At 50.2% G+C, this 16,127-nt stretch overlaps 1 protein-coding gene across 2 annotated transcripts in view; it reads right to left on the reverse strand.

Moving 5' to 3' along the window:
* The window catches only part of GDAP2 (ganglioside induced differentiation associated protein 2), a 471,310-nt gene that overhangs the window by 65,869 nt on the left and 389,314 nt on the right, over positions 1–16,127 (reverse strand). For both annotated transcript variants that reach the window (XM_085620706.1, XM_085620707.1), the window contains exon 9: positions 3,284–3,360. In XM_085620706.1, coding sequence (XP_085476832.1) covers positions 3,284–3,360 — 77 coding nt within the window. The remainder of the gene's footprint in view (positions 1–3,283; positions 3,361–16,127) is intronic.

Genomic DNA, 16,127 nt, shown 5'->3' on the forward strand with positions numbered 1-16,127 from the left:
TGCCGGGACCCAGGGCCGGTAGGGGACAGCTGCCGGGACCCAGGGCCGGTAGGGGACAGCTGCCGGGACCCAGGGCCGGTAGGGGACAGCTGCCGGGACCCAGGGCCGGTAGGGGACAGCTGCCGGGACCCAGGGCCGGTAGGGGACAGCTGCCGGGACCCAGGGCCGGTAGGGGACAGCTGCCGGGACCCAGGGCCGGTAGGGGACAGCTGCCGGGACCCAGGGCCGGTAGGGGACAGCTGCCGGGACCCAGGGCCGGTAGGGGACAGCTGCCGGGACCCAGGGCCGGTAGGGGACAGCTGCCGGGACCCAGGGCCGGTAGGGGACAGCTGCCGGGACCCAGGGCCGGTAGGGGACAGCTGCCGGGACCCAGGGCCGGTAGGGGACAGCTGCCGGGACCCAGGGCCGGTAGGGGACAGCTGCCGGGACCCAGGGCCGGTAGGGGACAGCTGCCGGGACCCAGGGCCGGTAGGGGACAGCTGCCGGGACCCAGGGCCGGTAGGGGACAGCTGCCGGGACCCAGGGCCGGTAGGGGACAGCTGCCGGGACCCAGGGCCGGTAGGGGACAGCTGCCGGGACCCAGGGCCGGTAGGGGACAGCTGCCGGGACCCAGGGCCGGTAGGGGACAGCTGCCGGGACCCAGGGCCGGTAGGGGACAGCTGCCGGGACCCAGGGCCGGTAGGGGACAGCTGCCGGGACCCAGGGACGGTACAGGAGAGCTGCCGGGATCCAGGGACGGTACAGGAGAGCTGCCAGGATCCACGGCTGGTACAGGAGAGCTGCCAGGATCCACGGCTGGTACAGGAGAGCTGCCGGGATCCACGGCTGGTACAGGAGGGCTGCCGGGATCCACGGCTGGTACAGGAGGGCTGCCGGGATCCACGGCTGGTACAGGAGGGCTGCCGGGATCCACGGCTGGTACAGGAGGGCTGCCGGGATCCACGGCTGGTACAGGAGAGCTGCCGGGATCCACGGCTGGTACAGGAGAGCTGCCGGGACAGCTGCCGGGATCCAGGGCCGGTAGGGGACAGCTGCCGGGACCCAGGGCCGGTAGGGGACAGCTGCCGGGACCCAGGGCCGGTAGGGGACAGCTGCCGGGACCCAGGGCCGGTAGGGGACAGCTGCCGGGACCCAGGGCCGGTAGGGGACAGCTGCCGGGACCCAGGGCCGGTAGGGGACAGCTGCCGGGACCCAGGGCCGGTAGGGGACAGCTGCCGGGACCCAGGGCCGGTAGGGGACAGCTGCCGGGACCCAGGGCCGGTAGGGGACAGCTGCCGGGACCCAGGGCCGGTAGGGGACAGCTGCCGGGACCCAGGGCCGGTAGGGGACAGCTGCCGGGACCCAGGGCCGGTAGGGGACAGCTGCCGGGACCCAGGGCCGGTAGGGGACAGCTGCCGGGACCCAGGGCCGGTAGGGGACAGCTGCCGGGACCCAGGGCCGGTAGGGGACAGCTGCCGGGACCCAGGGCCGGTAGGGGACAGCTGCCGGGACCCAGGGCCGGTAGGGGAGAGCTGCCGGGACCCAGGGCCGGTATGGGAGAGCTGCCGGGATCCAGGGCTGGTACAGGAGAGCTGCCAGGATCCAGGGCTGGTACAGGAGAGCTGCCAGGATCCAGGGCTGGTACAGGAGAGCTGCCAGGATCCAGGGCTGGTGTGGGAGAGCTGTCGGGATCCAGGGCTGGTGTGGGAGAGCTGCCGGGATCCAGGGCTGGTGTGGGAGAGCTGCCGGGATCCAGGGCTGGTGTGGGAGAGCTGCCGGGATCCAGGGCTGGTGTGGGAGAGCTGCCGGGATCCAGGGCTGGTGTCTCCTGGAGGAGAGGGCCATCACCTCAAGTCTGCTAATAATTAAGGCCAACTGTGGGTGTGCCTGAGACTTGGGAGCCATCTTGCCTGTTGAGAGCAGAGAAGGAAGAAATGATCCTGCAGCAGCTGGCTGCACGAGGTGGAAGGGCACAGCTGAGAGAGACCTAGGATAAGCAGCCTTCTGTGGGGAGTGTGCCCAGAGTCGATCAGAGTGTGCCTTAGGGTTTCCCGGCCTCACCACATGCCAAAGATAATCCTACATGAACTGATGACTTGCACGTGGGGCCTCAACAGCGACCGCCACACAGGAAGACCAGGGAACCTGTGCTGACTCGGCCTTTGCTGCCCTTCAATGACTGCAATCCTGCATTATGTCCTGCAGGACGGGATCCGACAAGCAACCCCAAGGCCTGCTTGATCAGAATGCACTCAACTGTACCAGTGCAGCTTCCATCAGCCCGACACAAAGAGAAGAAGGTGGGACAGCTGGAATAACTATCTGCAACTCTGACTGACAGAGCCTGAGCGTTCTGCTCCTCAAGTAATGCAAATCACTGAACCAAGGATTGACTGAGAACTTGACTAACCGATTTTGGTGCAATTTGTTGAAAATACTGCAAGGCGCTTCAGAGAACAGCGAGTCCAAGTATACAAACTACCTATGGGGCAAAAATGCCAGACAGCTGCTCGATTTCACCAAACAGAGACTGCAACTGTGCTTAAATATCAAGGTTTGGCTTGTCTGTTTAGTAACCTCGCTGCATTCATAGAATAACTTCCCTGTTGTGATTGAAGTACTTTTATTTTTCTGAAAACAAAAGCTCTGTGGTGACATTCCCTTACTGTGTTTGACTGCTTGAATTTGGAGTCCTTTCCTCCCACACTCCCTCCCTGAGACCATGTGGACTGCCCACCTTCCCTAACCTGAGAGTCAAGTGCAGAAAGGGTGCATGTGGCCTAGTTTGCAGCTATGAGGGACCCTAGGCAGCAGAGGCAAAATACACCAAGCCCCATGGTTGTAGTCTAGCAGTACCTACCTGGCCTTGTGCCCCCCCAAGAACAGGGTCAAACTCAATGTCTACTTTTGGCACATCTGATCCAAAACGTCTGAAATTTAAAACCAAACCTCCCTCATACGAGTCCTAAAATGTCTACCACCTCAGTTCAAAAACCTCCTCACATCCTTAACCTTAGACCCAAGATGTCCCACCCATCACCCGTGCAACGTGCTTCATGTCAGATACAACACCTCCCTCGCTGTTGTGGGTCCAGTTTAGAGGGTGCTGAGGCAGTCGCGCTTTGTGGACAATATTCAGCAAAAAGTAAGACGCGTGGGGAGATGATGCACGAGGCTGACCATCCTCCGTGCCAGCGACCTGACCTTGTTAGAAAGGCAATGACTAGTATAAACACGGAGCAGCACATTGGGGCTGGGGTCCTGCCCTAGATACCCACAGTGATGAAACTAAAGCAGAGCTCACCTGTCTGGTACAGAGCTCGGAGGGCAGCTATGTCAGAGAGGTCTTCAGTCCTCGCTCGCGTTAACCAGCGATTGTAGCTAAAAATAACAGATCAGGAAAATGAGTTAAGTTTCAGTCAGAGTTCAAGTTCAGCTCAGGCAGATTACAGAAACTTGGTTGTGAAGTTTGACTTCCAAAGGCAACTGCAACGATTCCACCGCCACACTGGTGCATTTTTTCAGTTTGCGTAGGATGTGATGCAAACAAAGGTGGTGAATTAACTGTATATATGTGTAAAATACTTGTACGTGGAGTGCTGATGTGTCCCAGCTCCAAATAAAACACAATTAAAGTGGGTCCGACTGCCCATACGGCTACTAAGAGGGTGGGGTGGGGTGTGCGTGTGTGTCAGTGTCGGACCAAGGCCAGAGAACAATGGAAGCTTTACTCAAGTAAGGGAATTAGGTGCCAAGATGAACCATCCGACCATGTGTCTGAGAGCTATGTCGTCATGCCTTAAGTATCAACGGTGGGAGTAGACAGGCGCGTTGCAACATATGTATTTCAGGGTAATTGCTACTCTATGTAACCAGTTCAGGTCAGGCGGGAAAAGGCGAGACGGGGATGTTTAGAAGAGGAGAGGTGAAAGGAGCTGATGACAGTCTTGACTCTTTGCCTGCAGGTCAGGCGTGAAGGGCTCCGTCTCAGCCGGACGCACAGACTGAGCCATCCAGTTGTTTCCTTGTGCTCTGTCCTTGCCTGGGGTCCTTCAATACCATCCTGGGCACTGCAAGAGAAGGCTGGTACTACTACCAGCTGGCCAGGAGGATCCATGAATGGTTGATTATTGCTGAGAGAGCACAAGAGCTCCCTGTATGTGGGGGTGATGCACTGACCTTACACTGGCCACTGGTCAGGGGGGCAGCGGCGAGGGTGGACTCTGGGAGACCAGTGAGCAGCACCAGTCTAAGACCACCAACAGTGGAGTGGAAAGTGTGAGCTGAGAGGAAAGCTCGATTCTGCGTAGGATGTTCATTTACTACCAAGGAGTGCGAGGATTCTGTGCACCCGGTTATGAGGAGACTCAAACTGATGCAACAGCCCAGGTCCTGGACACCTTGAGGGTGCGGGAAAGCCACTGAGCAGCAAGGAACGGGCCAGTGTTCCATTCATCCATCCTTAATGCCTGCCCATCGATTATTAATGCCTGGGCACCTATTATCAGTGTCTCTCCTCATTCATTAGAATGGACTCAGTTTTTGTAGGCATTCGATTGAGGCGGACTGCACATTTTGAGAAGTGGATGTTGTCCAAGGGATGTTTCGGGTGTGTGATGTCAGCTGATGATCGCCCCTAAAGGTACAGTTTTGTGTCCTCATACTGGTTTAGGGTGACATTAGTAGGACGCCTAGAAGCTCCTTTCATAGACAACCTATTACTGTAGAAAGAAAAGTGGCTAACATGTGGCATACAGTCCAGTGTACAGCAGACACAGGCATCAACATGGGGCATACAGTCCAGTGTACAGCAGACACAGGCATCAACATGGGGCATACAGTCCAGTGTACAGCAGACACAGGCATCCCCTTGGATTTGAAATGGGTTAATGAGATTCTCACTTGATTCAAGTCAGAATTACTTCACGCAAAGACTCAACCAGCTCAAGGGATGGTAGGTTAAGCGGACACATTTCATCCACTAGGGCCAGTTAAAACCTCGCCGAAGATTTCAAGGTCGGCTGTCTTACTGGCAGTGACATCTCTAAGTCTGTGTAAGAAGCACTTTGTTTTTTTAAATACCTTGTTCATCCTTTAAGGAACAATTAAGTAAATCCTGCGGTCTGTGTGGGGACTGTAAGTGGACTGTGGTCATGTGTGTCACAAACACAGTCTGTTTCTGGGACGTCTACTGGCTAGAAAGGAGGAGAACCAACTAAGGACCGCTTCGAAGAAGCCGGTGGAGGTGGTGTCAAATAGGACGCGGTGATGAACGATGTGGAGAGTCACAGAGGAAAGCAATATGGACTCCAAAGGAGGATTGACAGACGAAGAGAGTGGAGATGGGCTGTTTGTCCCTGGGGCTGAACTGCACAGGGAGCCCCAGAACCCAGCAGAGAAGGGAAGGGGGTAACAGGCATTAGCTGGAAAGGTCTCCCTGTCCAGGTGTGGTGTGTTACCTGGTTGTGTATTTGATAATGTCCAGTCCAACAGCCTGAAGAGGTATTTGAAAGGGAGTCGGAGGTAGGATGCTGCTGTGGGATCATGAGGTTTTGAGGGATTGGCGAGGGCTGACCGGGTTGGCAGGACATAGGCGGGGATGCAGCGGTGAGGCAATGACAGCAGTGATGTTGTGAGGCCCGTGTTGTGTGCATTGTGCTCAGTTTGTACAAAATTGCCAATCTGGTTTCACGGTCGGCTTCCGGGCTGACTTTGATGCAGCACTCGGGAAGTTTGCAGAAAGTTTGCAGGCCAGGAGTTTAGGGGCGGACGCAGTGCTCAAGGTGATTATACTCTTCCCAGCGTTGTGGTCTTGTGGGCACTGGGGCATTGGAGTTTGGTTTGATTTTTTGTGGGAGTGAGTTGGATCTGAGACTGTCGTTTCAAATGCCAAGCCGTGGTCATCGTTATCCTTACAGGGAAGAGGAGCGGATGGGTCTGTTCCACGGAGCGGATGGAAACATTCTTAAGGGATCTGGTGGTAACAGACTAAAGCTCCATGTATCCCCTGGGTGGGCATTTGGATGGTGTAATCTCTAAAAGGAACTGCACAGTAGTCTGCCAAGTCCAGTGGGAGGGACAGGAGCCGAAAGAGAAGCCAAAGGGATGAGGGTGCGAGGTGGACCGGACTCTTTGGCAAGGTCTGCAGTATCTGCTCCTTTTGTGACTACCCCTCCGGCGGGCCCTTTCGTGCAGCCTGTGGCTGGGCAGTAGGTTTGGCTCCGCTCTGTCAGACCAAGCCTCCTGCCTTTCCTCTTGAATCGCATCCAACATCACTTCTGAGACTGGTTATCCTCGTCACCTGTCCTATCTGACTATTGTTTTTAATCTTTCTTTGTCTTCACGAAGTTCTCATCTCCCTTCACTCCGCCCATAATTCTCCTTTTACTTATGAAAGCGTCTTTGAATACTATCTCTCATTTTCAACCTCTCTTTTTACTCCCAGCAATTTCTAACATTCGAATCGGTATTGATTTTTCTCAGGACTCTTTTCCACTTACATCTCATGGATGAGCCTCAGATGGTCCTATCTCCAGGATCCCGATGACAGGAGGAGGAAGGAAAGGAGGCGGGCTGAGCGATGATCCATGCACAGAGTGCTGTTTAAAACCTCAATGTTGGACTAGCTGAACTGTGCATGTGAGGGTCACAGTTCAACCACGATCCCCTCACACATACACAATCCTTTGTAGCAGACATACTACACATGCCTGAGGCAGCACAGTGCATCTGCTAAAATGTGCCTGTCAGGGCGCACATCAGTGCATCACTGAGGCCAATGAGGAACCACTCCTGGGGATCCAGCGGGGGCGGGATCCCCAGCACTGTACTAGCTTCTTATAGGTCTGTGCGTCCAGTCCCATCAAGAAGCTGGAAGAGGGACTGAGGTGGAATGACTTCTCTTTAGACCTGCCCTGCTGCTCGGGTGGGATCCTCAGTGGGAATCACCTGGTGGTTTCAAAGTCCAGCACTGGCTTCCCGCTCTGCTGCTGCCATGGAGCCCTGAGTTACCATAAAAGGAAGGATGGTGAGTACAACAATACAGGGGTGTTTCTCTGGCATCCAAGAGTGACATTTTGATAACTAAATGGTGAGTGCGTTTTCGTAGAATTCACAGGCAATTGATAAAATACGAATTTACATTAATTCTATCTACTATAGTTGTGCAATGTAGCACTTGTCGTCGAATCATTCAGCATATAAAATAATCAGGTTTGGCAGTTTTTTAGGTCTCACCTAGCGAATGCAGCGCATGCGCTGATTTGCCTTGGCGAGACTCTATTGTCATCGCTTTGGGGAGCGAAGGGAGACAAATCATGTGCGCGCCCGGTCAGGAGATGTGCACGTGCCCAGACAGGAGATGTGTACGCGCCCGGACAGGAGATGTGCACTCCGCACGCGTGCACATCTCTTGTCCCCGTGTAGGACTGGCGTCACACAGTGCGCGCATCGCGCGCTTTCACTTTGCCTCCCCCCCCCCGTCGGCTCCACGGAGACAGCTTGTTTTTTGTCCCGTGAAACTCACCGCAAAAGTACCTTCCTTCGAGTGTCCGTCTTGGAAGCTGGATTCTGAAGTCCGCGTTGCATGAAACAAAAGCGACTCTTAAAAGAAACCGAAACTTTTATAATGCTTACGGGTTCGATATGACTGCTTGCCTAACAAAGCCCAAGAATGTTTTTAAAGCTCGAAAGACAGACTCAATCTCATAGCAAACTTGGACTACTGTAATGCGTACCACAAGCCAGTTTTTTTTTTTGTTTGGTTTTTTAACTGGATTCATCTGGGACTTCCCATTGAAATGCGTTGAATTAAACATTGTTTTTCTGACAGCCCCCATGCCAGTGGCGTCCTAAACCAAGAGAGTCACGGAAGTCGCAGCAGTCACCGTGACCAGACTATCACAACGCAAAAGTCACCAAGCTGCAAACTGCCACAAAACCACATGTGTTACAGAGACCACTAAAATAGGAGGACGGAAATAAAAACTATCACGCAAAACACGATAGAGAGTGAAGAAGGACTGGGTTGTATAAACTCCTTCCAGTGCTTGTCTCTTGATTTTTAATCCCAATCCAACCCTGTCAGTCCAGAGCCATCTACTTCCACGCACCTGTACGTATAGCTAGCCGTGATTTTAACTTTTATCTGGTCTGTCTGCTGTTCAAAGCCCGGCTCTAGAAGATCTGTGTGCCTGCTGTGATTAGATTGGAGAGAGAGCTCTACTGTCTAATGGGCAGTCCAAGTGAGTGATGAGATCTACGTAGGCTGTAGGAGTAGGTTGCAGTGCAAGTTAATTATGGCTAGGTAGGGTTGCAGCCAGTGCTTAATTTGTGACAGTGTTCATTGGTGCTCGGCACAGGCACTTGTTTTTTAACATCAGAAAACATGGGCAGTGTTTAACAAAGTCATATATTTAAAAAGAATAATGGTATCAGCTGGTCTGGGTAAATACTACAGCTCACTGCGGCCTGGAAAGGTCAAAATTGTCACATACTTAGGAGTGTGAGGGTGAGTAAGGAGTGTGAGGGTGAGTAGGCAGCGTGGGTACAAGCATGTGGCAGTGATGGCAGGGACAGTGGATGGTGCACGCTGCAGTGACCGCTTGAGAAATATGCTGGGTTGTGGCATTTATTTGATTTACAAATTAAGCATTGGTTGCTGCTGGTAACCCTGCCGTGTCCCCTGGCACTGGCCTTGCTGCTAAGGGGTCGGGGGTCATGAAGGCAGCAGCAAGAAGAGAGGAAGCCGCCTCTGTGAGCCCGGTTTGCTTTCGGTTGTTTGCACTCGATGCCCTTCCCCTGACCCCCCCAGCAGGAAATAGCGGGCTGCTGGGCACATACTGTGATGCAAACCCAAGTTAGAAGGTGTGAGATTTCCCTTCTGCGGCCCTTGGTATTTTGGTGAATCAGTGTCCCGAGAGATCATTCTCTCCGTAGACCTCAGCAGGGGCCGGAGAGTTACGTGTACACATCCCTAGCAAGGCAGACTCCGCTTTCCGTCCTCTGTGGTTGGTAAACTGTCTACCATTACATTGGGAACTTACATTGCTTGGAAAGTGTAGAAGTGTGGTATGAAGCGCTATTTAAAAACAAGCATTTGCAATGCAATAGGTCTCGCATTTACGCGAGAGTGAGCTATTCACATTGCAAATAATAAAAACAAATAAAAGGCATTGTTATTGACAATGCCAATAGCTGAAACTCGCGTAACTGCGAGACCTATTGCATTGCAAATGCTTGTCTTAGAATCTTGTCATTGATTGTTTCTGAGAAGTATTCGTGAATTACCTCACATTGTGCTGTACAAATGATGGTGTTAACATTCTTCATGAAGTGAATCCCCACTGGACTATGCAATGTTTTATCCTCCGATGTCCTCCCATTTTGCGGTACAATTTATGGTGCTGACATTCTTCATGAAGTGTGTCCTCATTGCACATTCCTCGGATGACAGCCCGTTGTGATGTATAATTTATGGTGTTAACATTCTTCCTGCCGTGTACACCACTTGTACTATGCAGGGTTTCATTGTTCACATTCCTCGGTTACATCCCGTTGTGCTGCACAATTTATCTTTAGATTATTCATGAAGGGTATCCCATTGGACTATTCCATTTTTTTGTTTTGCTCATAAGTTATAACCAAGGCAGTATTGTGTATATTTACTGTAGTAAACTCAATCTTCCATTAAAGTGTGTACCAGCCAACAAGTGTGTCACTCCATATGTGGTTTTAAAGCCTGGGGCTTTTTGGAGGCTGTAGGACTGGAAGGAAGATAAGGTACAGGAATGTAAGTGTTGTGAGATTCTAAAAGGTATTGGCTTTTAATGATGCCTAACATGCATACCCCTTAGAATAAGCATGTCACATGTGAAGGTGAGTGTTAGAATTGGGGGTCTCTAGTTGGCAGAGGTAGGTACCTTTGACCAAAGAGGGGCCCTTGCTTCTTGTCAGGGTACGGGGCTACACTTCTAAAATAACCCCTGCTCACACCCTTGGTAGCTTGGCACGAGCAGAAAGGCTTATCTCAAAGGCAGTGTGTTAAGCATTTGTGAACACATACAGTAATACCGTGAAAACACTACAAATGGACACCGCACCAGTTTAGAAAAATAAGTAATCTTTACTAGATTTAACACAAGACCAAACGTTAAAAATCCACAATACTGTAATCAAAAATAAAACTTTAAAATGGTAAAAATAGCTTGGTTTAATGTAGATGGTAAATGCAACACTTTACTCTCAAAGTACATTAAATGTGTCATGCAAAACAAGCAAAACGGTCGCAGGGAAGTTGATGCGCCGCTCCTTACACTCAGGGGAGTGGGATGTGTCGGTTCCTTACTGATGCGCATGGGAGTTGAGGCTCGCTTCCTTACTGTGTGGGGAGTTGATGCGTTGTTTCTTACTGCGGCCCGGTGAGGATGGGACAAGAGGACGTCTCGATGCGATTATCCGGTGCGATGGGACAAAATGCGTCCTTGATGCGATGCAACAACGTTGGATGCGATGCGTGCACGCCCGACGGCCAGGTGGTGAACTCGGTAACTTCTGAGCCGCGACAGGCCTTGCGACATGCTTCTTCGGTAATGCAACACGCTTCGTCAGTGATGCGATGGCGAACAGCGACGGCGGCGCACTTCTTTGGCTATGCGACAACTGCTGCAGCAGTGACACGCTTTTCCTCGTTGCATCGCGCTTCCAGCGGCACGCAGTCTTCTCAGAGAGCCCAAAAAACAGTAGGCACCTCTCTGCAGGTAGAATTCCCAGCAAGGGAATTCAGGGGAACTGGTGAAGTCTTGTATCCCTGAGAGTTCAGGCAGGAGGCAAGCATACTTAAAACCCTTGGAGATTCTTCTTTAAGATTATAAAAAGTTCACAAAAGTCCTTTTCCCCTTTCCTTGGCAATAAAGTAACCACTGCAGGCCAACCCCAGAAATCGCAAAAAAGCACAAGGGCAGTCTCCTCCTTCAGCTTACTTGGTTCTTCTCCTTGGCAAAGGTTTGTCTTGATTCCCAGAAGTGATCTAAAGTTCTGGGGTCTGGGCCCCAATATTTATACTAGTAAATCATTTGTCCTCTGAAGGCAGAGGGTGCCTGTGCCAAGCCAAAACCAGTTCAAAGCAGCTTCCTGGCAGGAGATGGAGACAGCATTGTTGAAAGCAGACCTGGACCAGGTAGCTGAAAGGAAATCTCCTCCCCCTACTCTCTATTCTATGCAGGTCCTATTCAGCCCAGCCCTGACCCATCAGACTGCTGGAGCCAAAGCCCTCTCCATCCCCCTGTCACTCACAAACCAGACATGGAATACACAAACCTAGCAGAGGCATGCTGGATGGTTAGGCAAGAAAACACCTACTTTCTAAAAATGGTATTTCCAAACACAGAATGTAAAAATCACCCACACTAAAAGATATATTTTAAGATTCGGAATTCAGGCATACTAAACTTTATTTTCCCATCTTGTTCCTAGGGTCAGTTAGGATTATAAGATGTTATAATCAAACTGCCCATTCTGGCCTATGGGAACAGATAGCCTTGCAATAGTGAAAAACAAATTTGGCTGTGATTCACTATCAGAAAATGCCACACACACCAGGGCATATCCTACCTCTTACATACAATGCACCCTGCCCTTGGGCCTACCTTAGGGGTGACTAATATGTTAAAAAGGGAAGGTTTAGGGACTGGCAAGTGTGTGCACTTGCCAAGTCGACATGGCAGCCCCTGGCTGCACACAGGCTTTGCAATGGCAGGCCTGAGCCACATTTTACAAGCTGCTTCTGTGGGTGGCACAACAAGTGCTGCAAGCCCACCAGCAGCATTTGATTTACAGGCCCTGGGCACACATGGTGCACTGTACTAGGGTCTGACAAGTAAATCAGATAAGCCAATCATGGAGTCAATAATCTATTACAACAATCTACAATAGGGAGCACTTGCACTGCAGCACTGACTAGCAGTGGCAAAGTGCCCAAAGCATCTAAACCAGCAAAACACATAGCAAAAATAGAGGAGGCAACAGCAAAAAATGGAAGGGAGACCCACACTAATGGTGCCAGGTCTAACAGTGAGACTATAATATTAACATGGCGTTCAACTAACCTACAGTGCCCTTTGTAAAAGGTCCAATTACCCATCATGGTGCCATGCGTGCTCTAGTTTAAGGATTTTAAGTTATCAACCCTCTTGTCATGCACTGGCATGCACGCATATTATCGTTATAGGTCTCTTTTATCATTTCATAGCTCCCTGAAGTGATAGCTAGTAATGTAAGTGAAAAGTATGCCCCATTGTTGTTTATAAAATGAATTATTCTAATATCAACGAATCAGTGGTGGATTACCTAGAATTTCATATAATACAGTCCTCTATTCAAGCAAAATCTGTGGTTCAAACGAAGGCAGGTATAATTTCCCAAATATAGATATAAAATGAGAAAATATTGAGATTAAATAACCATTATAGCACAAATATCCAACTGTTCTAATTGAGGTCACTCAAGAAATACAATTTAACCTTCCACATACATATAATTTAAAAAAAATACCGGATGTACCAATATTATGAATGGTTCAGCACAATTCTATCCTGCCATTTACCTAGTATCATAAAACGCTAATCGGTAGTACAGATCTTTATGCGCTTACCCATCATGGACTAAATCCCTCACGTCGTTCTATCTCTGCAGTCCTGTGTTATGCGGCGCCTTCGACCACTGAAATGTTTTCTAATATGTTTTTTTACACAAAAGCTGGCTTCCAAGATCTGATGACTGCCACCATATTACAATATCGGGTGAGGGATCACCTCATGTTATAAGTTAATTAGGCTTTTACCATGTCAAAGGACGCTAATCTGAAGAAAAGATCTTTATGCGCTTACCCGATATGGGCTAAAACCCTCATGTCGTTCCATCTCTAGGGTGCTAGGTTACACAGCGTCTCTCACTAGAACCATTGTTAAAGGACTCAAGAGATACGGAATCTTTCAACTAGGTTTGTTGCCGCCATATTAAAATATCAGGTGAAGGATCACCTCGTGTTTTAAGTTAAATATGCTTTTATTGTATTGTCTGATCCATTTGATGAAAAGGGGGCCAAACCCCATCCGCTCTAATATCTTAAAGAGATAGGGCCATTCCAGCGAGTCAAAGAATTTGGCAGCGTCCAAGAACACCGCCGCTGCCTGCACATCTCGGTGTAAATAGTGGAGTACCGAAAAAACTGTCCTAAGCTTGTGGGAGGTGGCCATCCCGGGTATAAAACCAGATTGGTCGAGAAGGATATGAGGGGGAGCATAGGTTTCAACCTGTTCGCTATTAATTTCGCCAGAATTTTGACATCCACATTAATAAGCGACAGGGGACGATATGAATCTAAGTCAGTTTCCGGTTTCCCTGGTTTTAACAAGGTTACAATTATCGCTTCCTGCATTGTTTAGGGCAAAATACCTGTTTCATGAGCCTCCTCATACACCGCCAAAAGTCTGGGCGCAAGCTTCTCCGCATACGCTTTATAGAAAGGGGTCGTCAACCCGCCCGACCCCGGGGCCATATCCAATGGTAAGCTTTTAATCACTTCAGCCACGTCTTTGACCGTGATCGGTAGGTGCATGTACTCTCTGTGTCGGTCGTTGAACCAGACCAATGCCAGAGTGCATCTAAAAAGGCCTGCATGCCCTCTGGGCATTCTGTTTGTGTAGCTGTATATAATTGGGCATAGAAGGAGGAGAACTCATTTATAGCCACCGGGCCCCTGACAGTACCGCCTCCCTTATCGACCAGTACGGGAATGTAGGCAGTGGATCGTGGATTTCGAAGCATTCGAGCAAGCGCCCGTCCTGGTCTGTTGCCCTCCCCATATCTTCGCACTTCTGCATATTTCCCAAGAAACTTCACCTCCCTTTGTGCCTCTGTCATATTCTAGTAGTTAAGCCTTCAATTGAGCTAGAGTAGCAGGCGTGCCTTCAGTGTAGAAGCGCGCCTCTAGGTCTTTTATTTGAGCCTCAATATTCTGTAATGTGAGTCTAATAGCCTACAGTACCCCTGTTTGTCTGGAAATACACTGTCCTCTAATCACTACTTTGAATGCCTCCCATAAAGAGGCTTCAGTGTCAACAGTACCTGTACTGAGAGTGAAATAGTCAGTTATATCATTACAAATTTCTTCCTGAAATGCTGCATCTAATAGAGCATGTGGGGGCAAACTCCAGGAGAACGCTCTCCACGTGGTGTCAGGGAGCGAAATCTTCAAGAGGCATGGGGAGTGATCTGATAATGTCCTTGGCAAGTGTCACCTCAACAACCCAGCTAGCCACATCCCGCGTCATCAGCCCGTAATCCAACCGAGACCAGGCCTTGTGGTGTTTCAGAGAAACCGGTACCCTCCCTAGTCTGCGGGTTCCGTAAGCGCCAAAAGTCAACCAGGTCTCCATCATCCAACAATGCAGTCAGAACTTTTCCGTCACCAGGATGATGCGTCCTCGTCGTACCCTGCCTATCCAGGTCATCATTTAAAATGGCATTGGAATCCACCCCCCAGAGAATCGTGGTACAACCAGTCGATTTGATTTTAGCCCATATATCTTGGAAAAAACTTGGGGAGTCTACATTAGGGCCATATATTGCTACCAGCATGCTTCTGGGAAAGCTCCCATGGGGATGTATGAGTACTGGCATGTTCCCCTACCTAGGCAGGGTGGCCAAGAAACTGCAAGGAGACAAGCCTGCATTACGACAAAAGGTAGAAATACGTGGCTACAGTTCAAAAGTAGGTGACTCTACACCCCGTCTCACTATTCCAAACACGTTTTAGTGACGCAGCTATAGGAAGCAAAATAGCAATAATTGAAAATAAGGCAATAGTCTCTCGGGACATCTGTCAATCATTTACAACCCCAGGGCAGATCATCGACCAATAGACAGACCAAACTGTTATACATTAATTGCAAAACATCCGTAATGTTCAATCCAACAGTGTAGGGACCTGACATCAATGCAAACACAAATACATCCCCTCTCTCAAACTTAAAAGGGATAGAAAAGTGTTATTTATGCTATGCAGAGAAGGAAAAAAAAATACATATCTAGCATTTCAGTCATTGTCACTGAGCTGGTGCTCGGTCGATTCCTCCAGTCTAGGGCTGCCCTTGGCCTGCTTACCACCCATGTGTTTCGCAAATTTAAAGGCGGATTTAGCATCCGTGAAAAAGTGGGCTGGTCCGTCATGAGACACCTTAAATTTAGCAGGATATAGTAACGAGTAGGGGATTTGTGCCTGCAGCAGGATCCGCTTTGCTGGCAAGAACTCGCGTCTCGCCGCCTGTACAGCTGGAGTGAAGTCCGGGTAGAAGGAAACCTGGTTCCCTTGATGTGTTATTTTTCCCATTGCGCGCGCATGGCGCACTATCGCATCACGGTCTTGGTAGTTCAATAGTCTCATCAGGATGGGCCGTGGAGTGGCCCCCACCGGAGGTCTGGGGCCCAAGGCACGATGAGCTCTTTCCACGGCGAATACTGGCGAGAGGTGCGCAGCAAACAGGTCCCGCAGCAGTTCCGCTACATACACCTCCATTTTGTTGATTGCTGTGGTTTCAGGAAATCTCGTAATGCGCAGGTTGTTGTAGCGTGACCTCGCCTCCAAATCCTCGTACTTGGCGCGGATCACACCCAATAACTTGTCAATCTGCAGCAGTTGGTCCTTTGTTTCAACCTGAAACTCATGAAAATCCAACTGTTTATTTTCAAGAATGTCTAGTCTATGTTCATGAACACCAACCTGGGTTTTCACAGATTCCATTTGGTTGTTAACGTGTCCAATTTCGCGTCAATGGTGCGGAGGCTGAAACGCATTTCGAGCATAAGTGTGCGGATATCTTCTTTTTTGTCCCCCAATTGTCCATCGTCAGTATCTCCTGCCACGGACTCCGAGTCTGACTCCATATGACGGGTCACCCTTCTCTGGTTAAAGCTGAGTTTGGGCTGTTAGGCATCTTGCTTGCCCAGGATTTGCTTTTAGAAGGTGCACCTCCACAGGAAGTTATAGGCTTTGCGATGTCCTCCTTGTATATACTGCCTCTTTCCCAGTCCATGATCTTTCACGTTTTATGGGCCAACAGGGGCCAGATGGAATATGGCAGCTTTCTATG

The sequence above is a fragment of the Triturus cristatus genome, chromosome 8 (assembly GCF_964204655.1).
Source record: "Triturus cristatus chromosome 8, aTriCri1.1, whole genome shotgun sequence".
Taxonomy (NCBI): Eukaryota; Metazoa; Chordata; class Amphibia; order Caudata; family Salamandridae; genus Triturus; species Triturus cristatus.